Below are 21,088 nucleotides of genomic sequence, written 5' to 3'. Positions count from 1 at the left end.
GGCTGGCAGAGTGTGGTGCTGGGGTGGAGGGTAACTAAGGGCTGCCCGAAGGAGCCAATACAGAGGAAGGGAGAGAGTGCTCTAATCAGCTTAACCCCCTTAATGAGCAGCTAATTGGGGGCTGTCTAGACAGGAAGCTGGGGGAGGCCAGGAGGAGGTGGGGCGGGGGAGGGAGAGGAGGAGACAAGAATCCATCTCCCCTAGGCTTCTAGCACCTATGGGGCAGGGGCGGCCTTCACTGCCGTTTACTGAGGCTCCCAGAGGAGGGTGAGTTTGTCATCGGTGGAGGCAACCAATGGCAGACAGCGGGGGACAGACCCCCTGTGCCACCCCCTTCCGGCTCTGAGCGGGTTCCTCCTTGTCCCCTCATCACTGCCATTCAGGGCGGGCAGGTCACGCCAAGCCCCAGCCACGGCTAGAGAGCCAGCAGTTATCTTGGACCATGAGGTGGGAATGAAAACCACATTCGGTGGAGCATAAGGCAGGAGCCCAAGTCCCTCACAAGTCCCCCAGCGACTCGCTCTAACCTCTCCTTCCTTGTAAAAGTTTGTTTTTCTTTTTTTGGGCTTCCTGAGTTGAAAGCTTGGTTTTTTATTTCCAACTTTTTTCCTAATCGATAGATTTAGGGCTATAATCGTCCGTCTCAGGGATGCTGCGGCTACATCTCGGAGGCTGTCTTTCAGCTCTAAGTGGTATACACTTTACGTGCAGGCAGCCTCTTTAATCATAGTCAGCGAGATGTGCTTTTGAGTTCCCGATCAGTAAATGAGAGAGCAGAAGTCTCCCAATATCCACTCTACTCTTCTTTAGTAGCAAAACCTGTAAATTTGAGACGTACACGTAACTGCCCCAAGTAAGACTACAGTTCCCGGTGTCCCCTGCAGCACACAGTACGGCCACATTACTAGCTCTAGGACACAGAGATAAGCAGAACAGGTAAGTGCATCTTCTGAAAATTATTCTTAAAGGGAGAGGACATGCCCAGATTTGACCCTTCTTTCTTGCTGGCTGGAATGCAGACATGACGGCTAGAGCGCCAGCAGTTATCTTGGACCATGAGGTGGGAATGAAAACCACATTCGGTGGAGCATAAGGCAGGAGCCCAAGTCCCTCACATCACACACCTGCCCAGGGCTGCTGATGGCTGGCCATTTACTGGTGAGAGAAATGTACCGTCCGTTTGGGTTGTCCGTTTCTCACAATCAAACTTAAACTTTACTGAATACAGGGTCTTTATAGAGACAAACCTGACAGAGATGAGGAACTCACAAAGACAGAACCATAGAGACACTCTGACCCATAAATTAGAGCCTAATAAATACAGAGACAGGTCCTCCCAGAGTTAGGTACCTGCTCTGGAAGCCACACCATACAAGAGGGAGGACCCTGGGGGCATCAATTGTCACGACCAGATGTGTTAGACACCAATTCGGAGATGGGAATTTTATAGACGTGAGCGACAATAAACTCTCCTGTTTCCTGGGCACTTACACGTGCCAGACTGTTGCTTTACACACATTCTATCATTTCCTCCTTCCGATTTTCTTAAAGAAGAGTTATCTCATTACTCCCATTTTGGAGATGAAAAAACCAAGGGTCAGAGAAGTTAAGTCACCTGCCCAAGATTACACAGCCCACACAGTGAGCCAAGGGCAGAGCTGGGATTCAAACCCACGTCTCTCTGATGCTTGAACCTGCCCTCTTCATTGTAATGGTTTGTTGCTTTTCGAGAACCCTGTAGGCATGGCACTTTGTGTAGACAGATCTTTCAAAGAAAGCAGGCTCTACAGGCATAGGAAGGAGGGAGAGAGGAGGGGAGGAGAAAACAAATCCCAAGGTTTACTGGGTGCTTATTACGCACCAGACCTGCTTTAGGGACATCGGATGTATTAATTAACTTAATTCCCACAACAACTTATGAGATGGGTACTGCGGATATTAACATCCCCATTTCACAGATGAGAAAACAGGCTCGGAGAGGTGGAGTCACCAGGAAGCTCTAAGGGCTGGTGGACTCGAATCTGCGTTTGTAACCATGAGGTTATTCTGTGGGGTGAACCCTTGACAATGGATAAGGGATTAGATAAAACTATGCTCCTAAAATCGGGGGGGCACTGTCCCTGCAGAGAATCTGAGGAAGGATGGGAACACCCTCCCCAGTGTAACATAAGCCTTTGTGCCACTTTGCACACTATTTGCGGAGAGTCGTAGATGCCAGCCCTCGAGAGCAGAACCTTAAGGCTAAAGAGACTCTTTGGATGAAAACCGAGGTGGAGATGGAGACCCCAAAGAAGGGAAACCTTTGGAGAAAACCTTTGAGAAGACGAAGAATCCCTAGGAGGTAGCGCTCAACAAGACAGGGACCCTACGGAAATGCTGACACTACAGAATCCGGAGAGAATCCCCTGTGAACCAAGAGCAACAAACCAAAATCCTCCCGGGCAGGGCCCTGTGAGAAAGACACGGGGCTCCCACGGAACTGGAATCGCACGAGGTTAAGATCCCACGGATAATACAGAACTCTAAGGAGGACCCCAGTGAGCAGGGATTCTGTAGATCAGGATCCCTCCCCCCCTACCCCGCCCCTCGAGACCGGCCCCTAAAAAGAGAGGGCGGGGAAGTCGGGCCGGGCAGAGAGCCCGCCCTCCCCGGCCGGAGCGGAACCAAATAGCTCCCGGAACGCGAGTCAGGACTTGACTTTCAACCGCACGCAGCCCGCGGGACCACAACTCCCAGGAAGCCTCGCGGCTCCAGGCCCGCATCCCGTTCCCCGGCGCCCGCGCAGTGCCTGCCGGAAATCGTAGTCCCCGCCGCCAGCCCCACCTCCTTCCATGTCCTCCGTCCAGTTTCGGCTGCTACTCGTGGGAGAGCTGGGGGAAGTGTAGTAATCGCCGCCGGGGCTCGTGTCCACGTCTTCCTCCATCGAGCCCGATTTGTGCCGCTTGCTCCTAAGGGGCGAGGGGAAAAGAGCGCAGGCCGGTTACCACGGAGACGCGGGCCGTGGCGGCGGGCGGTGCTAACTTCCGGTCCTAGGGGGCGGGGCGAGGAGGGTGCTCTCGCGAGACGTCACGGAAGCCGCGCACTTTCAGCCAGTTCTGTTGACACCTGTTTCAACCTGGCCATTGCTAGGATGGGACCCCTGGGACCAGGGGCGGGGAGGGGCGCAGCCCAGGTCACACAGGGTGCAGACTAAAGCCCCGAAGGCCTGGCTGGTCACTTGGCTACTGTAATCCTCAGGGCACCCCGGTAGGATTACGACCCCATTTCACCGGTGAGAGAACCGAGGCAAACACGACGTGACCGGCTGAAGGTCACACAGTCAGCAAGAACCAGTGTCTTCATTCCCATGGAGTCTGCAGGGCTGGGCCTGTAGGACTCGAGCCCAGAGCGGGGTGTCAGGGTAGGGGAAAGAGGCACTTGGGGCTGAGTTTTGAAGGATGAGTAGGAATTTCCCAAGTGGACCGTGAGAACTGGCATTCCAGGAAGAGGAATGAATCGGCTGGGGCCGGAAGGAGGTGGGTGAGGGGTCGTGAAAGGCCCAGAGGTGGGGACCCGGCCACATACCCACTGGAGGAAGTACTGGGTAGCGTTCTTCTCATGCCGGTGCTGGCTGGATTCAGGTCGTACGCCAGATGCCCCTGCAGCTCCCCCAGGGAGAAGTTGGGTCCTGTTCCTGTCACCACAGGTGCTGTAGAGGATGACAGAGAGGAGAATGAGGGAGAGGGCAAGTTTCAGGGTGGCGGTTTGCCCTGGAGGAGTGGGGAGAGCTGTTTGGGGGCAGGCAGTTGCAAGGAGAACCCCTTCCCAAATTGGCCTGGTTCCTAATTTGGCTGAAACTGGCTTTATTCTGTGGATCAGAAGACCGAGGCCATCAGGATAGGCCAAGGTCACGCTGTGAGGCAGAGGCGGGGCCAGAGCTGGAGGCCGAGCTTCCCAGTACTCCCGGAAGCCAGGTTCTGCTGGGAGGGTGATGGTCAGGGTTAAGCAGAACTCCCTGGGGGGTACACACGGGGGTGTCTGAGGGAGTGGAGTCGGTCCTCAGTAGCTTCACAGGGAAGGCAAAGGGACAGGAAGCAAAGTGGGCAGGGGAGGTGGGGCCCTCTGGGATCCCCTCTTGGGACAGGGTGGGGGGGGCCCCAGGAAGGAGGGGTGCTGAGCAAAGGTTCTTCAGCCCCTCCACCCAGCATCTGGAGTCTGTTTCCTGGGGAGGAGCGTGTCACCCTGACCTTGGGCTGCTCCTAGGATACTTCCCTTCCTAGGAACCTTGGTTTGGTGACGGGAGGTGGCTGGAGGGGACCAAGGGGGAGGGGTGATGGCTTCCTCCATCCTCCCTGAGCCCCTCTCCTCTCTCTGAGGCCACCTCCTTCTTGGAACCTCTGTCCTGAAGCCTCTCTCCTCTCCGTGGCCTTTCCCCTGTATGAGCCCCGCCCCCCTCTGGGTCCCAGCCCAGGGTAGGTGAGGACACTCACTCCGGGACACTTGGATGAGCTCGGTGACGCTGAACACACCAGAGGTGACGAAGCTCTCCTGGAAGTCGGTCGTGTCTGGAACGAGGAGAGAATGGGGGTCAGCGGATCTGTCTTCCTCCTCGACACCCTGGAGCTGCTCAGACCCTGGGGGTTGGACCCAGCATGGCCAGTGACCCCATCTACACCCTGCAGCCCTGCAGTGGGAGACTGGCCAGCTACACCCTCCGGTCCATTGAGGGAGTCCCTGCGCCCTCACACGGCGGGAGCGGAGTCCTTAGTATCCTCAGCCAGACTCCCTTCTCTGGGGCTAAGTGGGCCCCATATCTAGCCTCGCCGTCACCCAGGGATTCCCACGCTGCAGCAGGCTGCAAACGGGCTGGACCTGGTTCCAAATCTTGGCTCGACTGACCACTCGGCTGTGATTTTGGGCAAATTCCTTCCCTTTCCTGAGCTTCGATGCTCCCTAATCTCTAAAATGGGGATCATACACCCTGTCGTCTGGGCAGTTTGTGACACAAAGCAACCTGGGAGGGGCGGGCTTGCTTCCTCTGCATCACCCATCACCCCAGGCAACGCTGGCGTTTTGCACCAGGCTCCCTCCAGACTGGGAGCTCCATGGAGGCAGGGATGTCTCTGCCCAGGCCCAGCCGTGTCCCCCGTGCCTAGACCAGGGCCTGGCGACAGGCTCAGAACCACGGGCGGAATGGAGGCTCCGCAGGTGGAAGTTCAAGTCTTATGCCCTCGGAGCCACTCCTGCCTAATGTCAAAGAGAGAGGGACCCTCTCTTCTGGGTTGGGGTGGTTTGCAGCACGATTCACAACAGCCCAAACTGGAAACAGCGCATGTGTCCGTCAGTGGGTGAACAGATACACACAACGTGGTCCATCCACATGCTGGACTATTACCTGGCCATGAAAAGGAGTGAAGCCCTGACACTCGTTACAGCGTGGACAGACCCTGAACACACGATGCTCAGCTAGAGAAGCCAGACACGAGAGGCCACGTGGTTGTGATCCCACTTACGTGACATGTCCAGAGCAGGCACGTCCACAGAGACAGAGCGTGCGTTTGTGGTTGCCAGGGGCTGGGGAGGGGAATGGGGAGTGGGCTGGGGAATGACTGCTGATAGGCATGGGGTTTCTTTGGGGATGATGGAATGTTCTGGAATTAGTGGCGATGGTTGCGCAACATCATGCGTGTACTTAATGCCACTGAATTTTACATTTTAATATGGTTAAAATGATAAATTTTACCTTATGTTTATTTTGTCATAATACGAAAACCTTTAAATATCCTTAAGGCTAAGGTGAAGCGTGTCAGGCAGCGGTGAGGCGGGCAGGGTCGGGGGAGCCTGTGGGGAAGGGGGCCTGTCTTATACAGAGAAGGCCTCACTGAGGGGAACATTTTACTGAGACCTCAGGGAACCAGTGGACAATGGGAATACATGAGTTAAAATGTGGCACTGTGTGGGTTGCTCTGATCAGGATGATCTTAAATGTGACCTTTGCCACCTCCCTGGGAGCCGCAAAGTTCGCAGCAGCAAGTGGCCTGTGCAGAGGCCGAGGCTGGAACACACTTGGCGGGTTGGAGGCCAACCGGGCTGGGGAGGGAGGAGCCAGGGACAGTGGTCAGAGGTGATGGGACAGGCAGGCAGGCATCTCTGGGTTTGGGGGACAGTATGTGCTGGCAGCAGTTCTTCTCTCGGCCCCCAGGGGGCAGCACGGGCCACAGGGCGCTCAAGGCCTCGCTCAGGACCCCAGCTGTCTGAGACCTTGGACAGTCCCTGAACCCTAGCCTCCCTGGGTACGAGCTTTGTGCCCACCATTTACTGAGCACCTACTATCTGCCAGGGCTTATACGAGGAGGCTCAGGGCCACAACATCCCGGGAGGACAGGGCGGTGGCCTCCCAGTGTCCAGGGGAAGTGGCCGTGGCTGCTTCCTGCCGACCCAGCTGGCCAGCTGGTGTCAGCACGCCCCCCGCCCTGCCCCCACCGGGGTTTCCTGTTTGTGCGGCGCTAGCCCAGCTCCATCTCCAGGGGACTCCCTGGCGGGCGGGGCGGAAGTGATTTCCTGCAGCAGACGCTGGAGCTCCCCGCAGGGCCGGTCCAGCGATGCTGCCCCCGCCGGCCCTCCACATCTGGCTTGGAGGGAGGCGTCTGGGGATCTCAGGAGACCACGGAGGATGAGGGGGTCACAGAAGGCTGGGGGTGAGACGTCTGGGGGTCCTTCCGGGAACCTGTTGTCATCACAAAGGCCACCATCCAGATGCCCCCCACACACCAGCTTTTCCTTCCTCTCCTTTCACTTCTGTCCTTCCCCCTCTCTCCTCTCTCTGGTTCTCTCTTCTCTCTTCTGTCTTCTCTCCCCCTCACTCTCCCCTGTAGAAGTCATCTCTTCTCTTCCTCTTTTTTTCTATCTGCCTGCCTTCCCTCCTCCTTTATCTCACAAAGACAGTGGCAATCAGACTCCCGTGCCCAGGTCCCCCACCAGGCCTCCCTGAGATCAGACACAGTGATGGGGGAAGCTAGAAACCCCGGCCCCTGAGAGGAGTGACATTCCATTGTAGAGATGAGAGCAGACACAGGCAGGCCTGAGAAGTGCCAGGAACTCCCCCTGAGGAAATGCACAGGGCTGCAGGTTTAACGAGTGGCGACAGAGGTCAAGTCAGGGGCTCTGGAAACTCAGGGAGAGAGGCGGCTGGAGCTGAGAGCTGGGAGATTCAGTTTAGGGGCTGTCTGGGAGGTAAAGGCGGGGCACAGCCCAAGGCCCTGGGGGTGCACGCCTTTGTTGGAGGAACATGGTGAGAGTACCGGTGGCTGGGAGGGGGGTGAGTGAGGGGAAGACATGGGGCAGGTCATTTCCAGGGTCTCGTGGTGGGGGGGGAAGATCTCTCATACTCCCCCAGGGAGGCGGGCTTCCTGGAGTGGTGGCAGTGGACAGAGGAAGGCCAGACCTCACTGGGTGCTCACGGGGAGGGAGCTTCTGGCCACTCAGGAAGAGACAGATGTTGGGGGTCAGGGGGGATCAGGCAGGCAGTGCAGTTTTTTTGTGTCTTCACCCACCCCCAAAGCCCTGCTTCAGGCAAATTCGTGCGCTTTCTCCCCCCACCCCCCGCCACATAGAGCTGACTTATCTTACTCACTGAATGTTGCATGGGATTGTGGGGCCCTCCGGGGTCTCGCCGGAGGGCTGAGTCCCTAGGAGCCCAACCTCTGGGAGCTCAGTTGTGGGTTCCAGCCCCAGCTCCCTGGGTGGCCCTGGGCAGACCCCTTAACCTCTCTGAGCCTCAGTTTCCTCATCTGCAAAATGGAACCACCCAGCACCTACCCCATAGCACGGCTGTGAGGAATGAACCGCTCGTGTGTGTGAAGTGTGCACGGTGGGCCACACAGGGCACAAAGCAGGGTGCCCGGAAAGGGGGGCCAGGGCCGTGCCCTCCACCCCGTGCCGTGCCCGGACTCACCCAGCGTGATGGGCTTGCTGTCCTCCTGATCAGAGCCCATCCCTGCCCGGGGACTGCCGCTCTGCTCCGCGTCTGCAAAGACAGAGAGGAGGAGTTGGAGGGACCCCCGCCCCAGGGGAGAGGATGGCTCCTGAACGCGCGAGGCCCGGGGTCTCTGCTTGGCCCCCTCCCTCGGGTGCTGCCCCAGAAGGTCATGGACGTGCAGGGGCTGCCTCAGCCGTGGGTCTGAGCTCTTCCCCCTCCCCTCCGAGCCTCAGTTTCCTTATCTGCGAAACAGGGCAGCTTATTTAATCCTGCCTCCGCTCTCGAAGGTGGTGCTATCGTGCCCACCTCACAGACGGGGAAACTGAGGGCCAGAAGTGAGTCCTTGAGCCCTCAGGCCCCTCCCCTCAGCCTCTGCCTTGAAGTCTGAGTGTTCAGCCTTTGGTCTCGGGCTGCCACTAAGGGCGCCCAAAGAGGGGGCCGATGCCTGGGCTCCCTCCCGCACAGGCGCCCGCCCCTCCATCTTATCTAAAAATAATCAGGCTCCTTGGCAGACGGACACAGTAGACAGACGCTGAGCTCAGCGTTACCGGCTCTGGCGGCCTGGCTGGGGGGCCATCATGCCAGCTCCGTCTGCTGTACCCACATCCACAGGGCTGAGCCCCGCCTGGCAGCACCCCCGGACCCGGCCATCTATCTGTCTGTCAGGTCAAAGAGGAAGGTGGTGCCGATCGATCACTATCCAACGCCAGTGAGAGAGAGATCAGCGCCCCCCACCCGCCACACCCCAACGCCGGGAGCATGGCTGGCAGCATCGGGCGGGTCACTTAACTGTGCTGAGCTGCAGTTTGCTCCTCTCTCGAGTGGGCGTGAGCATCGCCCGGGCCTGACCGGGCTGCCAGGAGGTGGCAGGGAGGCGATGCGTGCGAAGCGCGTCGGGCACACGTGGCAATGTCCATCCCATGACTACGGTTAGTGTCACTTTCAAACCTCTAAGACGGCTGCACATATGGCGCGTTCCTGTTCCCATTTCGGAGGTTCCCTTAAATCCTTAAGATAGCCACAAAGCTGGCATGATTACTGTACCGATTTTATAGGCGAGGAAGACCGAGGGTTAGACTGATAAAAAGTGCCCGCCCCACGCCAGCTGTGCTGTTTTGAGGGTCACGGTCGACACCCCTAACGTGGAGGTTAGTAGCACCGATGCCCCATGCCGGCGACAATCCTTCTACGATCTGACTCCCCAAAACTTAACTGACAGCTGTCGAGCAGAGGCCTTACTGATAAACATAACCAGCCAATTAATCCGTATTTTGCCCATTGTATGGGTTATGTACTGCGTTCTTACAATACAGTAAGCTAGAGAAGAAAAAGGTTAATCAGAAAATCACGAGAAAGAGAAAATACAGTTACAACGTTTACTGGAAAAAAAAATCCACATGTAAGCGGACCCGCAAAGTCCAAACCCGTGTTGCTGGGGGGTGGGCTGCGTTCCGTGTGGGCAACCGGACCTCCAGCTCCCTGCACGTGCGTGAGCCATCGGACTTCTGGGATCGACGCGACGCCTGAGCTTCCAGCCAGCTGGGAGCCTCAGAGGACGTGTGGTCATGGGGAGGTCACTTCCTCTCTGGGGGCCTCGGTTCCCTCGAGGTTGTCATGGGGATCATAACGATGACACTTCCTAAAACAGTCATGAGCCCTTGCTTTTTGCCTGGCACGGTGCTAGTGGCTTTGCACACACACTGTGTGTTGCACACATTCTGGCTGCCGAGGTCGAGTGTGTCATAAACAATAGCACAGGAGTGGGGCGCGTGCAAGGCCCCGAGCTTCCGTTTCATGTCCAGGAGCGGATGGGGGCAGCCCCCCGCTTGACTTGGTTTCGCAGCCGCAGCCGTGGGCAGCCGGGCTGGGCATGGCTGGGCAGCGGCCAGGGGGAGTATGCCCGGCTCGGCCCCGAGCCCTGTGGCCGTTCCCAGGCTGGGCAGCCGGCAGCCCCTCCAAGTCGGCCAGTCCCGCTTGGACGGCGCTGGGCTGGGCACAGTTAGCCACCCTGCTGGGAAGCGCCCAGCCCGGGCAGCTATCCGTTGGGCTCTGGGCCTTGGGCACGGGACCCTCTTCGGGAGCTGGTGTCCACACGGCCTCAGCAGGCAGCGGTGCCCGGCTGCCACTCGGGCACTCCCCCAAGAAGGGGGGTGTTTCGTGAGTGCCGCCTCTGGGCTGGTGCTTCGGAACCGGGCAGACAGGGCCGTGGGCCGCCCTCTCGTCATCTGTGAAGTGGGCACAGCCACAGCACCTCCCTCGGTGGCTGCCCGTCAGGGGACAGGTGGTAACGCACCCAGTGAAGTGCCCCAAACAGCGGCCAATGCGTAGGACATCCCGCAGCTACCGGGGGAGGGGGCCCTATTACTGTTTAGTGCTATCTCTGTTGTTGCTTGTGCCTTGGTTACTTTGTATCCACTGAAAGCGATGGTCGAGGCTATGGCTGGCTCTAGCCCGAGCCCTTGTCCATTCACTCTGTGACCTCAGGACAGCCACACCATCTCTCTGAGCCTCAGTTTCCTCATCTGTAAAATGGGCAAGATAATAAACCCCACCTCCCAGAGCCACCAAGTCGGCTAATACAAAGTGTGAAAGGGCCGCCACCAAATTGACCATCAGTACACGGTAGACTGAGGAGAGATTTTAAACGATACTGAGTTTTTAATTTACTTTTTGTTTCTTACGGTTCATCGGTTCATTCGGTTCATCGCAAGCACTGGAAGTGCGATTGGTTTTTGTGTGTCAATCTTGGATTCTGCAACCTCGCGGAATCACGTAGTTCCAAGAGCCTGTCTTTTCAGATTCCTTGGGGTTTTCTGTGTAGAGCATCGTGTCACTTGCAAATAGGGCGTTTTATTCCTTCCTTTCCAATCTGATTTCTTTTTCTTGTCTTATCGTGCTGGCCGGGACCTTGCTGGCGTCCCTGTCTTGCTTCTGATCTTCAGGGAGGTCATTTGGTCTCTCGCCACTAAATGATGTTAGCTGTGGGTTTCTATAGATCTCTTTGTTGGGTTGAAGAAGTTCTCACCGTTTTCCAGTCCCGGGAATTTTTTTTTTTCCTAATTTCAATAAGTGTAGTTTCTAAATAATCTGATGCCGTATGCATGTGCCATCTCATTAAAAAATTTTTTAAATTAATTGTAAGATTGTGGTTAAATATATAATGTAAAATTTACCAATGAAGCATTTCTAAGTGCACAGGTCGGTGGCATAAATCTTTTCACTGTGCGGAGCCACCGTCCCCACCACCCGTCTCCAGAACTTTCTCATCTCCGTCCCCATTAAACACTCACTCCCCTCCCCTCCCCCAGCCCTGGGCTCCAACATCTACTCTCTGTCTCTATGGATGCGACTCCTCTGGGGACCTCATATGCCTGGAGTCGCACGGTATTTGTCCTTCTGTGTCTGGCTTATTTCACTGAGCATAACATCCTCAGCTCTGTCCATGTTACGGCCTGTGTCAGAATTTCTTTCCTTTTTTTTTTTTAATGCCATCTTCTTGTTAATTATCTCTAAAACCTCGAAATATTTCTCATCCACCTGCTGACCTGAAAACTCCCCAGCTGCTAGAGCTGCCTGGGACGGAAGCCACTAGCCACATGTGATTTTGCATTTAAATGAGCTAAATTGAAATTAAATATGCAGGACTTCCGTTGCACGGGTCACCTCTCAATACGCAATGGCCACAGGTGGCTCGTGGTGACCGACCATGGCCGTCATCACCGAAAGTTCTGCTGGGTCAAGCTGCTCTGAACATCCCATGAAAACCCGGGTTAAAAAGGGAACAGACGACTCCCCCCGCCCCCTGCCACGTACGTAGACATCCAGCCCTAAAACGGACCCACAGTAGATGATGTCTAAAGGCCGGCCAATCCCCAGCACCCCAAGGTGCCCCAGGGCCCGAGCAGCAGCTTTCGGTTGCTGTGCTCTTAGGAGCTTTGTGACATCACCTGATCGAATCCGCCCAGCTCGGATGATGAGGCTGGTAAACTGAGGCCCAGCTCGCAGTATCCATTTCCCAAAGCCGACGTAAACTAGAAGTTGTCTGTCTCACATGGCAGCTCTTAACTGGGGCAGCTCTGCCCTCCAGGACACTGCGTCGACACCTGTGGCTGTCACACCGGGGTGGGGGGCTCCTGGCCTCGTGTGGGCGGGGCTGGGGAGGCTGCTCAGCACCCCGCAGTGCCTGGGACACCCTCGGGAAATGAGCCAGCCCCGATGTCAGCAGTGCTGAGGGGGACATACCCTGGTCTAGCTCTATTCTGGGTGAGGGCGAAAACTGGTTCTTGGAGGGGCGGAGGAGGCTACAGAATCTCGCTCTTTTTATGTACGAAGCGTAGATACGTAGATATAGATACAATACACAAATAGGTTTGTAATAAACCGCTGATGTTAAAATTTCTTGGGGGGTACAGCAATTAGGGGAAAAATGTCTAAAAAAGGTTCTCTAGGGGGAGGCGAGAATAATAATAATAATAATAATAAAGGGTCTTGTACATTTCTAAAGGATTCTAAAAAGAGAACAGAGTACGTGACAGGCGCTGCACGTGACCCCCAGGCCTAAAACGTCTTCTCTCCGGCCAGTTGCTCTGCGTCTTTGGGGGAGCTCTCCGCGTCTCCGAGCCCCATCTCACCCGCAGATCGGAGCTGAGCTGCGCTGCCACTGACTTCCTTGGGTCCCTCAGTGCCTCCTGAGCCCCAAATGCTTGGGAAACTGGGAGACGTGGCAGTGACCGAGACAAACTCCCTGCCCCGGCCCTGACATCCGAATGTGGGGAGCAATGGGCGGCGAGCAAATAATCAAAGAAGCCAGGAGGACGACTTCGGGCCGTGCCAAGGGCAGGGGAGGCCACACACCCTGGAGGGGCCGGCGGCAGCCCCTGATGTGTGACAGGCTGGGCCTGGAGCTCCTGGGAGGCGCGCGAAGTCACGGCCCAGGACTGTACATCCGACAGTTACCATTCAGTGAGTCATTCCTTTGCCGACGTGGGGCTGCGAGTTTCATTTCTATTGACTCATTTAATCTTCGAAACTACCCCAGGAGAGACGAGTGACTATGTCCTCAGGAAAGGAAACCGATGCACGTGACCTCGTCTTACTCAGCTCCCTGCAGCGGTCCCGGCATGAGGCCGTCAGCCCCGGGTTACCCGAACAGGACGACTAAATCACCCAAGGCCACACAGCGAAGAGGACAGATATGCCGACTCGGCTCTGTCTGCCCCCCCTCTTTAAAACATATCAGTGAGCGTCTCCTCGAATTTTGCACGACGTCGATCAGGGCCTTCAGAGGCCAGCTAGTTTCCCGTTTCCTCCTGATCTGCAGCCCAGCCCAGGCCGGGCACTCACTTTGTCCTTGGGGCTGCTCAGAAAGTATTCTCGACTGCGTGAGGACACGGTGGACAGACACACTCAAAACTAAAGTAAGACCACAGAGGCCAGCAAGCAAACCGAGGTAGCCCAGTGGCCGATCAGGGGACGTCCTGTGGCTGTGCCTCGCGGTGCGAACACGCTTTCCTGAGCATGGCGCTCCACGGGCAGAAGGCATCGCTGTGGGGGTCTCAGGGCAAGTGGGTGCGCTGAGGGCTTGGAGGAGAGGTGGCAGGTCCCAAACTCGCCTGCGCTTGGGGCGTCTCCTGGAAGCTACAGCCGTCCCCCTAAACCTGGGTCTGAGTCCCAGCCCTGGTACAACCTGGCGTGTGACCCTGGACTCCTTGTGTCTCTCTTCCCCTCCGAGCCTCGGTCTGCCCAGCGGTCACCCTCAACCGCTGCCTGACTCTGAGGGTGTGCGGTTTGGGTGACAGCATTTTGCCAAACTTATTAGTTAAATGAACTCTGTCCCTCCTCTGCCCGCCTCCCTCTGGTCAAAGCTGAAGTCCTCCCCACAGCCCATGAGGCCCTCGACCTGCCCTTCCCCTCCTCCCTCTCTCCCCCTCATTCGCTCCCTTCCAGCCAACGGGCCTCCTCACTGGTCCCCCGACACGCCAGGCACGTCCTGCCCCAGGGCCTTGGCACGGGCTGTGCCCTCTGCCTGGAACACTGTTCCCTCAGTATCTCCCCTTATTCCAGGACCTTCCTCAAAGATCTCCTCAGCGAGACACACAGGCACGAAGCACAGCTAACCACACTCACGCTAGCATTAAGCGAGAGGCTGGCCCTTGACAGCAGAGGTATTTGAAGTGACACCCCGGTTTGGCTGGGGACCAGTGCTCTTGACTTCCCAGGTCCGTGGGGTGTTTGTGTGCAGCTGGACCGTCACCACCCCTGTGGCCTTCTGCTCACACAAACACGTGATCACGGTGACAATAGAAATGTAACTTGGGTCTCGCTGACGGAGTGTACAAACTGTTCTTTCCTGTCCGTGGCCATGAGCCCGAATTTGGCCTGTCCCAGCCCATGACAAAGACGCTGCCGTGGCCTCCGGTGCCGCCCTTCCCGCCCCGGAGCACCCGCCCCCCGAAGGGCTCCCGCCAACCTCCCTTCACCCTGGTGGCTGGAACTTCCACGGCTCATAACCGGGAGATAGATGACCGTGCCACCTGGCATTCGTGTCGCGGCCGTTTGCTGACCACCTACTGCTCTCCAGGCATCAGGGAGATGGCAGAGAGCCCGTGGGGACAGACGGACAGGAGACAAGCGAACACAAGAAGTCCGAGATAATCCCACACGGTTCCAAGTTTCGCTGAGGCAGTAAAACCGAGTGAGGGGACAGAGAGTGGCTCTGCGGGTGACTTTCGGCAGAGAAGTCAGGCAGAACCTCTCTGAGGAGGTGACTTTAGTGACGAGGACTTAGGAGTGCAAAGGAGCCGGCAGCCGTGGGGAGAGCTGGGGCAGCAGGAGCAAAGGGCCTGGGCAGGAATAAACCTGGGCAGTTTGAGGAACAGAGAGGGACCTCGTGGGTCAAACACGGTGAGCACAGGGGACAGCAGTTGGGCCACTCCGGGCCACGTGGGCTGCAGCGAGAAGCTTGGGTGTTATTCTCAAGCACGATGAGGAGAGAGATGACTCGATCTACGTTCTATTTTCAAATGTCTGGTTATGAGGACGTGGGGAGATCGGAACCCTCCCGCACCATTGGTGGGAAGGTAAAACGGTGCAGCCACCGTGGAAAACAGCTTGGAGGTTGCTCCAAAGTCAAACACAGGCTCTCCCGATGAGCCAGTGATTCCACTCCTAGGTACGTGCCCAAAAGAACAGAGCACAGGCGCAAACAGATGTTCACGCACCGAGAGCGGCATCATTCACAACGGCCAACAGGTGGAAACGCCCAAGTGTCTGCGGTCGGACGGATGGATGAGCACAACGTGGTCCACCCAGACAATGGAATATTATTCAGCCTTTAAAAAGGAAGGGCGTTCTGACACCTGCTATGTGGAGGACACTGTGCTCAGGGAAATGAGCCAGTCACAGAAGGACAAATACTGTATAGTCTACTCACAGGAGGTCCCCAGAGGAGTCAAATCCAGAGACAGGAAGTAGATTGTGGAGCCAGGGGTTGGGGGAGGGGAGGGCAGTGAGTGCGTAATGGGGACAGAGTGTCAGTTCGGGATGATGAGAAAGTCCTGGAGACTGGATGGTGGTGGCACAGCCATGTGCGTGTGCTTAATGCCACTGAGCTGTGCACTTAACCAGTGGTTAAGGTGGCAAATTCAAGTTCCATTTTCCTTACAACACACACAATACACACACACACACACTCCACTCACCACTCACCTTACCCGGCCCCCTGGCTGCTCAGTGAATTCTGGACTCGGAGGAGGTATGGGCCGGCATCCCGGCAGGCCTCACAGCCTGGCCCGGGGGACGGCCTGGGGATAGACAGAGGGGTCATATTTAATTCATCTCTGGGATGTAGAAAGGACAGGACTTGCCGAAACCATAATTACACGTGCTTAGAACCTAGCGGGGTACGGGAGAGCCGGGCGTTCCCACTGGGCTCAGCGGCTTGTCCGCTGGACCAGCATCAGCTATCACGGCGAGCCGGCCGGGTTTATTTTCCAGCCCCAATGGCCTTCCAAATAGCTGGCTTTGCCGGGCTGCCACGTCCGCCTCCCAACACCAGCCAGCCAGAGTGAGAACCAAAGCCAGGCCCTGGAATTCCCAGCTTCTGGGTGTCACCAGTCGTTTTTAAACATTAGCAGCTAAGGCTCTACTTTCCTTGTCCTGGAAGGCCCTGCCCCTCTCCTGCTCAGGAGAATGCTCGCCATCTTTCCCAGCCCAGATGAACACCATCCCCTGGTGCTTCGTCCAAACCTTTGTCCTAGCCCCCATCACGCTGGACCGAGCCCGGGTCTATAAATATATTACGGGCCCAACCCCTCCCTGTGGCCCACACGGCCCTGCGCGACCTGCCCCGTCCCCTCCCCGCCCTCCCCTCCTCCCCCTCCCCCTCGCTCATGCTGCTCCAGCCACACAGGCCTCCTCGCTGTTCGACATGCCAGGCTCGGTCCTGCCCCAGGGCCTTTGCACGTACCGTTCACTGTCCTTGGAATGCCTTTCCTGCAAATGCCTGCCTGGCTCACTCCCTCACTTATTCAGGGCTCTGCTCAAACGCGGTTTTTTGTGTCCACGAGACCAGGTACTGGATCTGGGCTCGAGGTTGGGGAAGTTCGAGAATTCATCTCCTCGTTTCCCTCCCAAGAAGTGTGACAACAGATTCCGTGTACGTCCAGTTATGGTACAACCCGTTTGCGGTCCCTGAGCCCCCACTCCCATCCCATACTAGTGTCCGTGCAAGGCCGCCTAAGAGAAACTGTGACTCTTTCTTTTGTCACATGTATCGAGTGCCTACTGTGCACCAGGCCCTGTACTAGGCTCTGGGGACACAGCAAAGAATAAAATGGACAGACGGGAAACCCTGCCCATGAGGTTCATGGTCATGAGTTGCCAGCCAGCCAGCCATCCTGAGGACGGCCAGGGCTGGGGCCACAGCAGGGAGGCCTTAGGCCAGACTGAACTTGGACTTCCCTGGTGGTGTGGCAGCAGAACCAGAACCCAAGTTGCCCTGGGCTTCAAGGAATTCCCTGGAGATACCCGCTCCTGGACCTGTGGGCCGAGGAACGCCGTGGGCCCCCAGGGCCAGCAGCAGTGAGCAGTGGCTGTCGGTCCGGCCGTGCTGTGTGACCGCACAGAGAGCCCTGTCCCTCTCTGGGCCTGGACATCTGCGCACAGAGTCTCGGAACCACCACGCAGCCCTTCCGCAGGCGCTGTTCAGCCCAATCACAGGGGAAAGGCCAGATGCCAGGCGTCCAGGGCCCCCAGGGACTGGCCTGCGCCCTCCGGACAGGAAGCGGGGCCGAGGGGCCGGGGGGCCGCGCTCCGGCCAGGCGCTCCGGCCCGGGCTCCCGCCGGGGCTCCCGCCTGTCCTCCCGGGCCGCCGCGGGCCGCGAGTCTGGGCCACACTTTCCATCTCCCTCTCCCCCGCGGCCGCCTGGGCCGCAGCCAACCTGCTTCGGAATCACTTTCAAAGAAAAGTTTCTTTTTCCTCCCACCCGGCGCCCTCGCCCCCGCCCGCCTGCCCGGCCAGGCCCTGTCCCCGGCCCCGTCCCAGGCCCCGTCCCCAGCCCCGGCCCTGTCCCCGGCCGCTCGTGGACGCCTCGGGCCGCGGCCGCCCCGGGCCGGGCTCGCGCTTGGGGGGCTGCGAGGGGCCCCGGCGGCCGCCTCGGGGGGCCCGGCAGGCCTCAGGCCCGCTCCGGGGCCCGCAGGCAGGGACTCGCCCTTGGCGGCCACCCCACCGCATGACATCACCGCCCGGCGGCCATTTTCCCGGCCGCTCGGCTTCCAGACGCTTCTCCCGGCCGGGCGGCCATTTTGTGCGCGGGCCCGGCCCGGGCCGGGGCGCCCCGGGGTGGGGTGCGTGGGGCGCCCCCGCGCGCGCGCGCGCGCACGCGCGGCTGCCGCAGCCTCCAGGCAAAAGGCACAGGTGCCCGCAGGGCGGCGCGTGCCGGGGGCTCGGCCCGGGGCCCTGCAGCCCGCAGCCCGCACCCCGGGGCCCTGCACCCTGGGACCCCCTGCACCCCGGCACCCCGGCTCCGGGCTTCAGCCGCCGCAACCCCCTCCGCTGCCACTGGGCGCTAACCGCACTCCGGTGGCACCAAGGACGTGAAAAACAAGGTTAAAAATACCCACATGCGCACCCTCGCCCCCCCTCTTGGGCCCCTCCAATGTCAAATGTGTCAACACCCCCCGGGGAGGGGGGGGGCGACTTAAAATAACTCGCTGTTTACATTTGGAGCAAATTCTTGGCTTCTCCAGCAGCCAAGCCAAGGCCTCCTCCCGCCTCCCTGGCAGGCTCGCCTGGGTCGGCCGCGGGGTGTGGGGGGGAGGCCGGGCCAGCCAGGGGGGGACCCCGGGAGCCACATGTGCCCGTGGACCCAACGCACATGTGCGGGCCCGCAGGCGGGGGACGGGCCAGCCCCGGAAGCCATCTGTGGCCACATGGTGGACAGAGCCACGGGGTGGGGAGGCGGGGAGGCCGCAGCACACCCGATGCCAAGGATGGGGCCGCCCCTCCCGCTTCCCTTCCTTCCCATGTTTCTGGGGCCGAGTCACCGACCCAGCAGCCCCGAGAGGGACTAGGGAGGCTGGAGCCTGGCAGCCTGGCCACGGGAGGCCCCAGGAGCAGGGCAGAGTCAGCCCCGGACTGTGTGGCTTCAGGCAAGCCCTGCCCCTCTCTGGGCCTCGGGGGAGAGCTCCCTGGCCTTGGAATGGGGCCAGCAGAACGGGTCCCATCCCAGTTTTGCTTGGGGCGGGGTGGACAGGGAACAGATACGTTGTGGCCCCTCTCCATGCTTTAAGTTTCACTTTCTGCAGAAAATAGACGTTGCACTGTACACACGTCAGATTGTTGGGTGCTCCATTTTACAGATGGGGAAATCGAGGATCAGGGATGATGGGCTTGCCCCAGGTCTCATGGGCGGTACCTGGCCCAGCTGCTGTGGTTCCAAGGCCCACATTTGTAACCCACTACCTCGATGCAGGAGGAGATTGGAAACCAGAGGGCCCAAGCCTGAAAGGAGTGGCGGTGTGGCCTCTCTTCCCGGAGTCCGGCCCGTAGTTGGTGCTCAATAAATGCTTGCATATAGTTGGCATTCAATAGATGCTTGCAGACAAGCGAGTGATTACTCCGGCAGAGCCTGGCATACAGTAGGCACACTGTACGTGCTTACTGAACAAATAAGCGACATTATCCTGATAGGGCCCGGCATACAACAAGTGCAAAATAAATGCTTGTCGAACAAAGGAATCTGAGGAACGTTGGGAAGATGAGGGGATATATTCAGAGGGAAAGAACAGGTTTAGGGGGACGAAGACTCCGACCAGTGCCGACCCAAAGGATTTCTGACAACGGGCCCGGGCAGGGTGTGAAATGTCACCCAAGCAACGCCCATCTCGGTTCCCGTGGTCCTTTAAGGATCAGCATAAATCTGTTTTGAGAAGCCGCCCTTCCCAACTGCTCCAGGTTCTGGGAAGAACCTGTGGCAAAAGGACAAGGAAGGGACAGGAACCTGGCCTGGGGGGCCGTGAGAGCTTCCTGGAGGAGGGGACATTTGAGCTGGAGCATTGACGTATATGAGTGGGAGTTGGCCAGGCGCAGAATGGGCTTGTGGAGAGAGACAATAGTGTATGAAAAGGTAATAATCACAGACAGCTTGCACCGATTGAGCGCTTCTATGCCCAGAGCTTGACACAACCCCAGGAGCTCCATACGGACAAATGGAGGTGCGCTGGAGGCCTGGGCGCGGTTTGGCGATTGGTCCGAGCGCCCGCAGCCGGGATTCGAACCCGTAGAGCGACGGCTGCACTGCCTGCTGCCTTGCTAAATGAGTCTGGTTCTGGCAGGGGCGGGGCAGCGCACAGTGGGTGTGCAGCGAAGGTCTGAGGTGGGACAGACTGTCCAGCTTCAGTCCTTCGATAGAGCAGGTGAGCCAGGCCTGCTGCCCCAGAGCTAGACCGGGGTCACCGTTCCCGCATCGAGGGGCTTGGCTACGACAAGCTACCCCGGGGACCCCCAGGAATCTGCTTAAACCCTTGCGGCCTCTTCCCGGTGTCCAGAAATCCATGGGCCCGTTTCATGGGTCTGGAAGCTGAGGCACAGCGAATGGCCCGGAGCCAGGGCCTCCTTGGTTCTGGGGTGTTAGAACCACGTGGCAAGGCTGCTCACAGCCCCGCTCTGCCCCTGCTTGGCAGGGTGACTCCTGGCCAGTCCCCGACTCTCTCTGGGTCCGTTTCCCCAGCTGTCGCACGGGGCTGAGACCTCGAACTTTCTGAGCAGGGAGTTTGGCCCGGTGCCTTGGGGGTTGTGTGGCAGTTGTCCCATTTTACAGGAACGAATCAGAGAGGAAAAGTCAGTGCATCACCTAGTGGCACCCATCTCGTTAAGTACTGCGGGTTCCCACCTGCATGCCTCCTATGCCGGGGGCTCCCCCCGCACCCCCGCCTCCTGCCTTACCGCTGCCGATCACTGCGTCAGCACCTACCGCGTGCTGGGGACTCACTGCACCCGCTGGACAGTGAGAGACTGTCGGCCAGCCATAACGACAGCTGGAGACTCATTTCACAGGTGAGGACACTGAGGCTCAGGGGCGGGGCAGGTCCTGGCCCGAGCTCCGGAGTCAAGGTAGGAAGACAACTAACTGCCTGAGCAGGTGGGACAGCCATCTTGGGGCTGGGCGGCTGGCAGTTGCCCGCCCGGCCCGCCCTGAACCCTGTGGGCCGCCCAGGCACCTGAGCCACATCCCGACTTGCCCGCTAACAATGTCCTGATCGCAGGAGTGTCCCCGGGTGTGTCTGAGACGGTGTGCCCTCGCCTTGCCCCTCCCTTCCTCGCATGTCCCCGGGCAGGTGCTGCTACAAGCAGGAGGCGGGGGGACAGCAGGGCCCGTGCCAGACTCAGAAGGTGGCCATGTCATCCGGGGGACCGACTTGCACTGTCCCATGCGGCCCAGGCTGACAATCGCCACCACGTTCTCACACCTCTGGAATCTGCCTCTGCCTCTGCCTCTGCCTGGCAGGCCCCCATCATCGCTCACCTGAACTGGAGCGGGGGCCTCAGCCTGGGTCTCTCCACTGCCATCCACGCCCCCACCCCCCAGTCCGTCCTCTCCGCTGTGACCACAGGGCGCCTGTGAGCCATTC

The 21,088-nt window shown here is 58.6% G+C and overlaps 1 protein-coding gene across 3 annotated transcripts in view; it reads right to left on the bottom strand.

Moving 5' to 3' along the window:
* Nucleotides 1-511: 511 nt before the first annotated feature.
* The window catches only part of NFIC (nuclear factor I C), a 45,507-nt gene continuing 24,930 nt past the window's right edge, over nucleotides 512-21,088 (bottom strand). For 2 of the 3 annotated variants that reach the window (XM_039839218.1, XM_039839215.1), the window contains exons 3-6: nucleotides 7,934-8,005; nucleotides 4,470-4,544; nucleotides 3,565-3,688; nucleotides 512-2,948 (exon numbers count right to left, since the gene is read on the bottom strand). In XM_039839218.1, the coding sequence (XP_039695152.1) occupies nucleotides 2,687-2,948; nucleotides 3,565-3,688; nucleotides 4,470-4,544; nucleotides 7,934-8,005 (533 nt within the window). In that variant the 3' untranslated portion in view covers nucleotides 512-2,686. The remainder of the gene's footprint in view (nucleotides 2,949-3,564; nucleotides 3,689-4,469; nucleotides 4,545-7,933; nucleotides 8,006-21,088) is intronic. The other variant, XM_039839217.1, reaches the window with a different exon arrangement.

This window comes from Pteropus medius, unplaced genomic scaffold, assembly GCF_902729225.1.
Source record: "Pteropus medius unplaced genomic scaffold, Ma_sr-lr_union100, whole genome shotgun sequence".
Lineage (NCBI taxonomy): Eukaryota > Metazoa > Chordata > Mammalia > Chiroptera > Pteropodidae > Pteropus > Pteropus medius.
The sequence above is the reverse complement of the archived record's forward strand: the minus strand, read 5'-3'. Positions and strand labels throughout refer to the sequence as shown.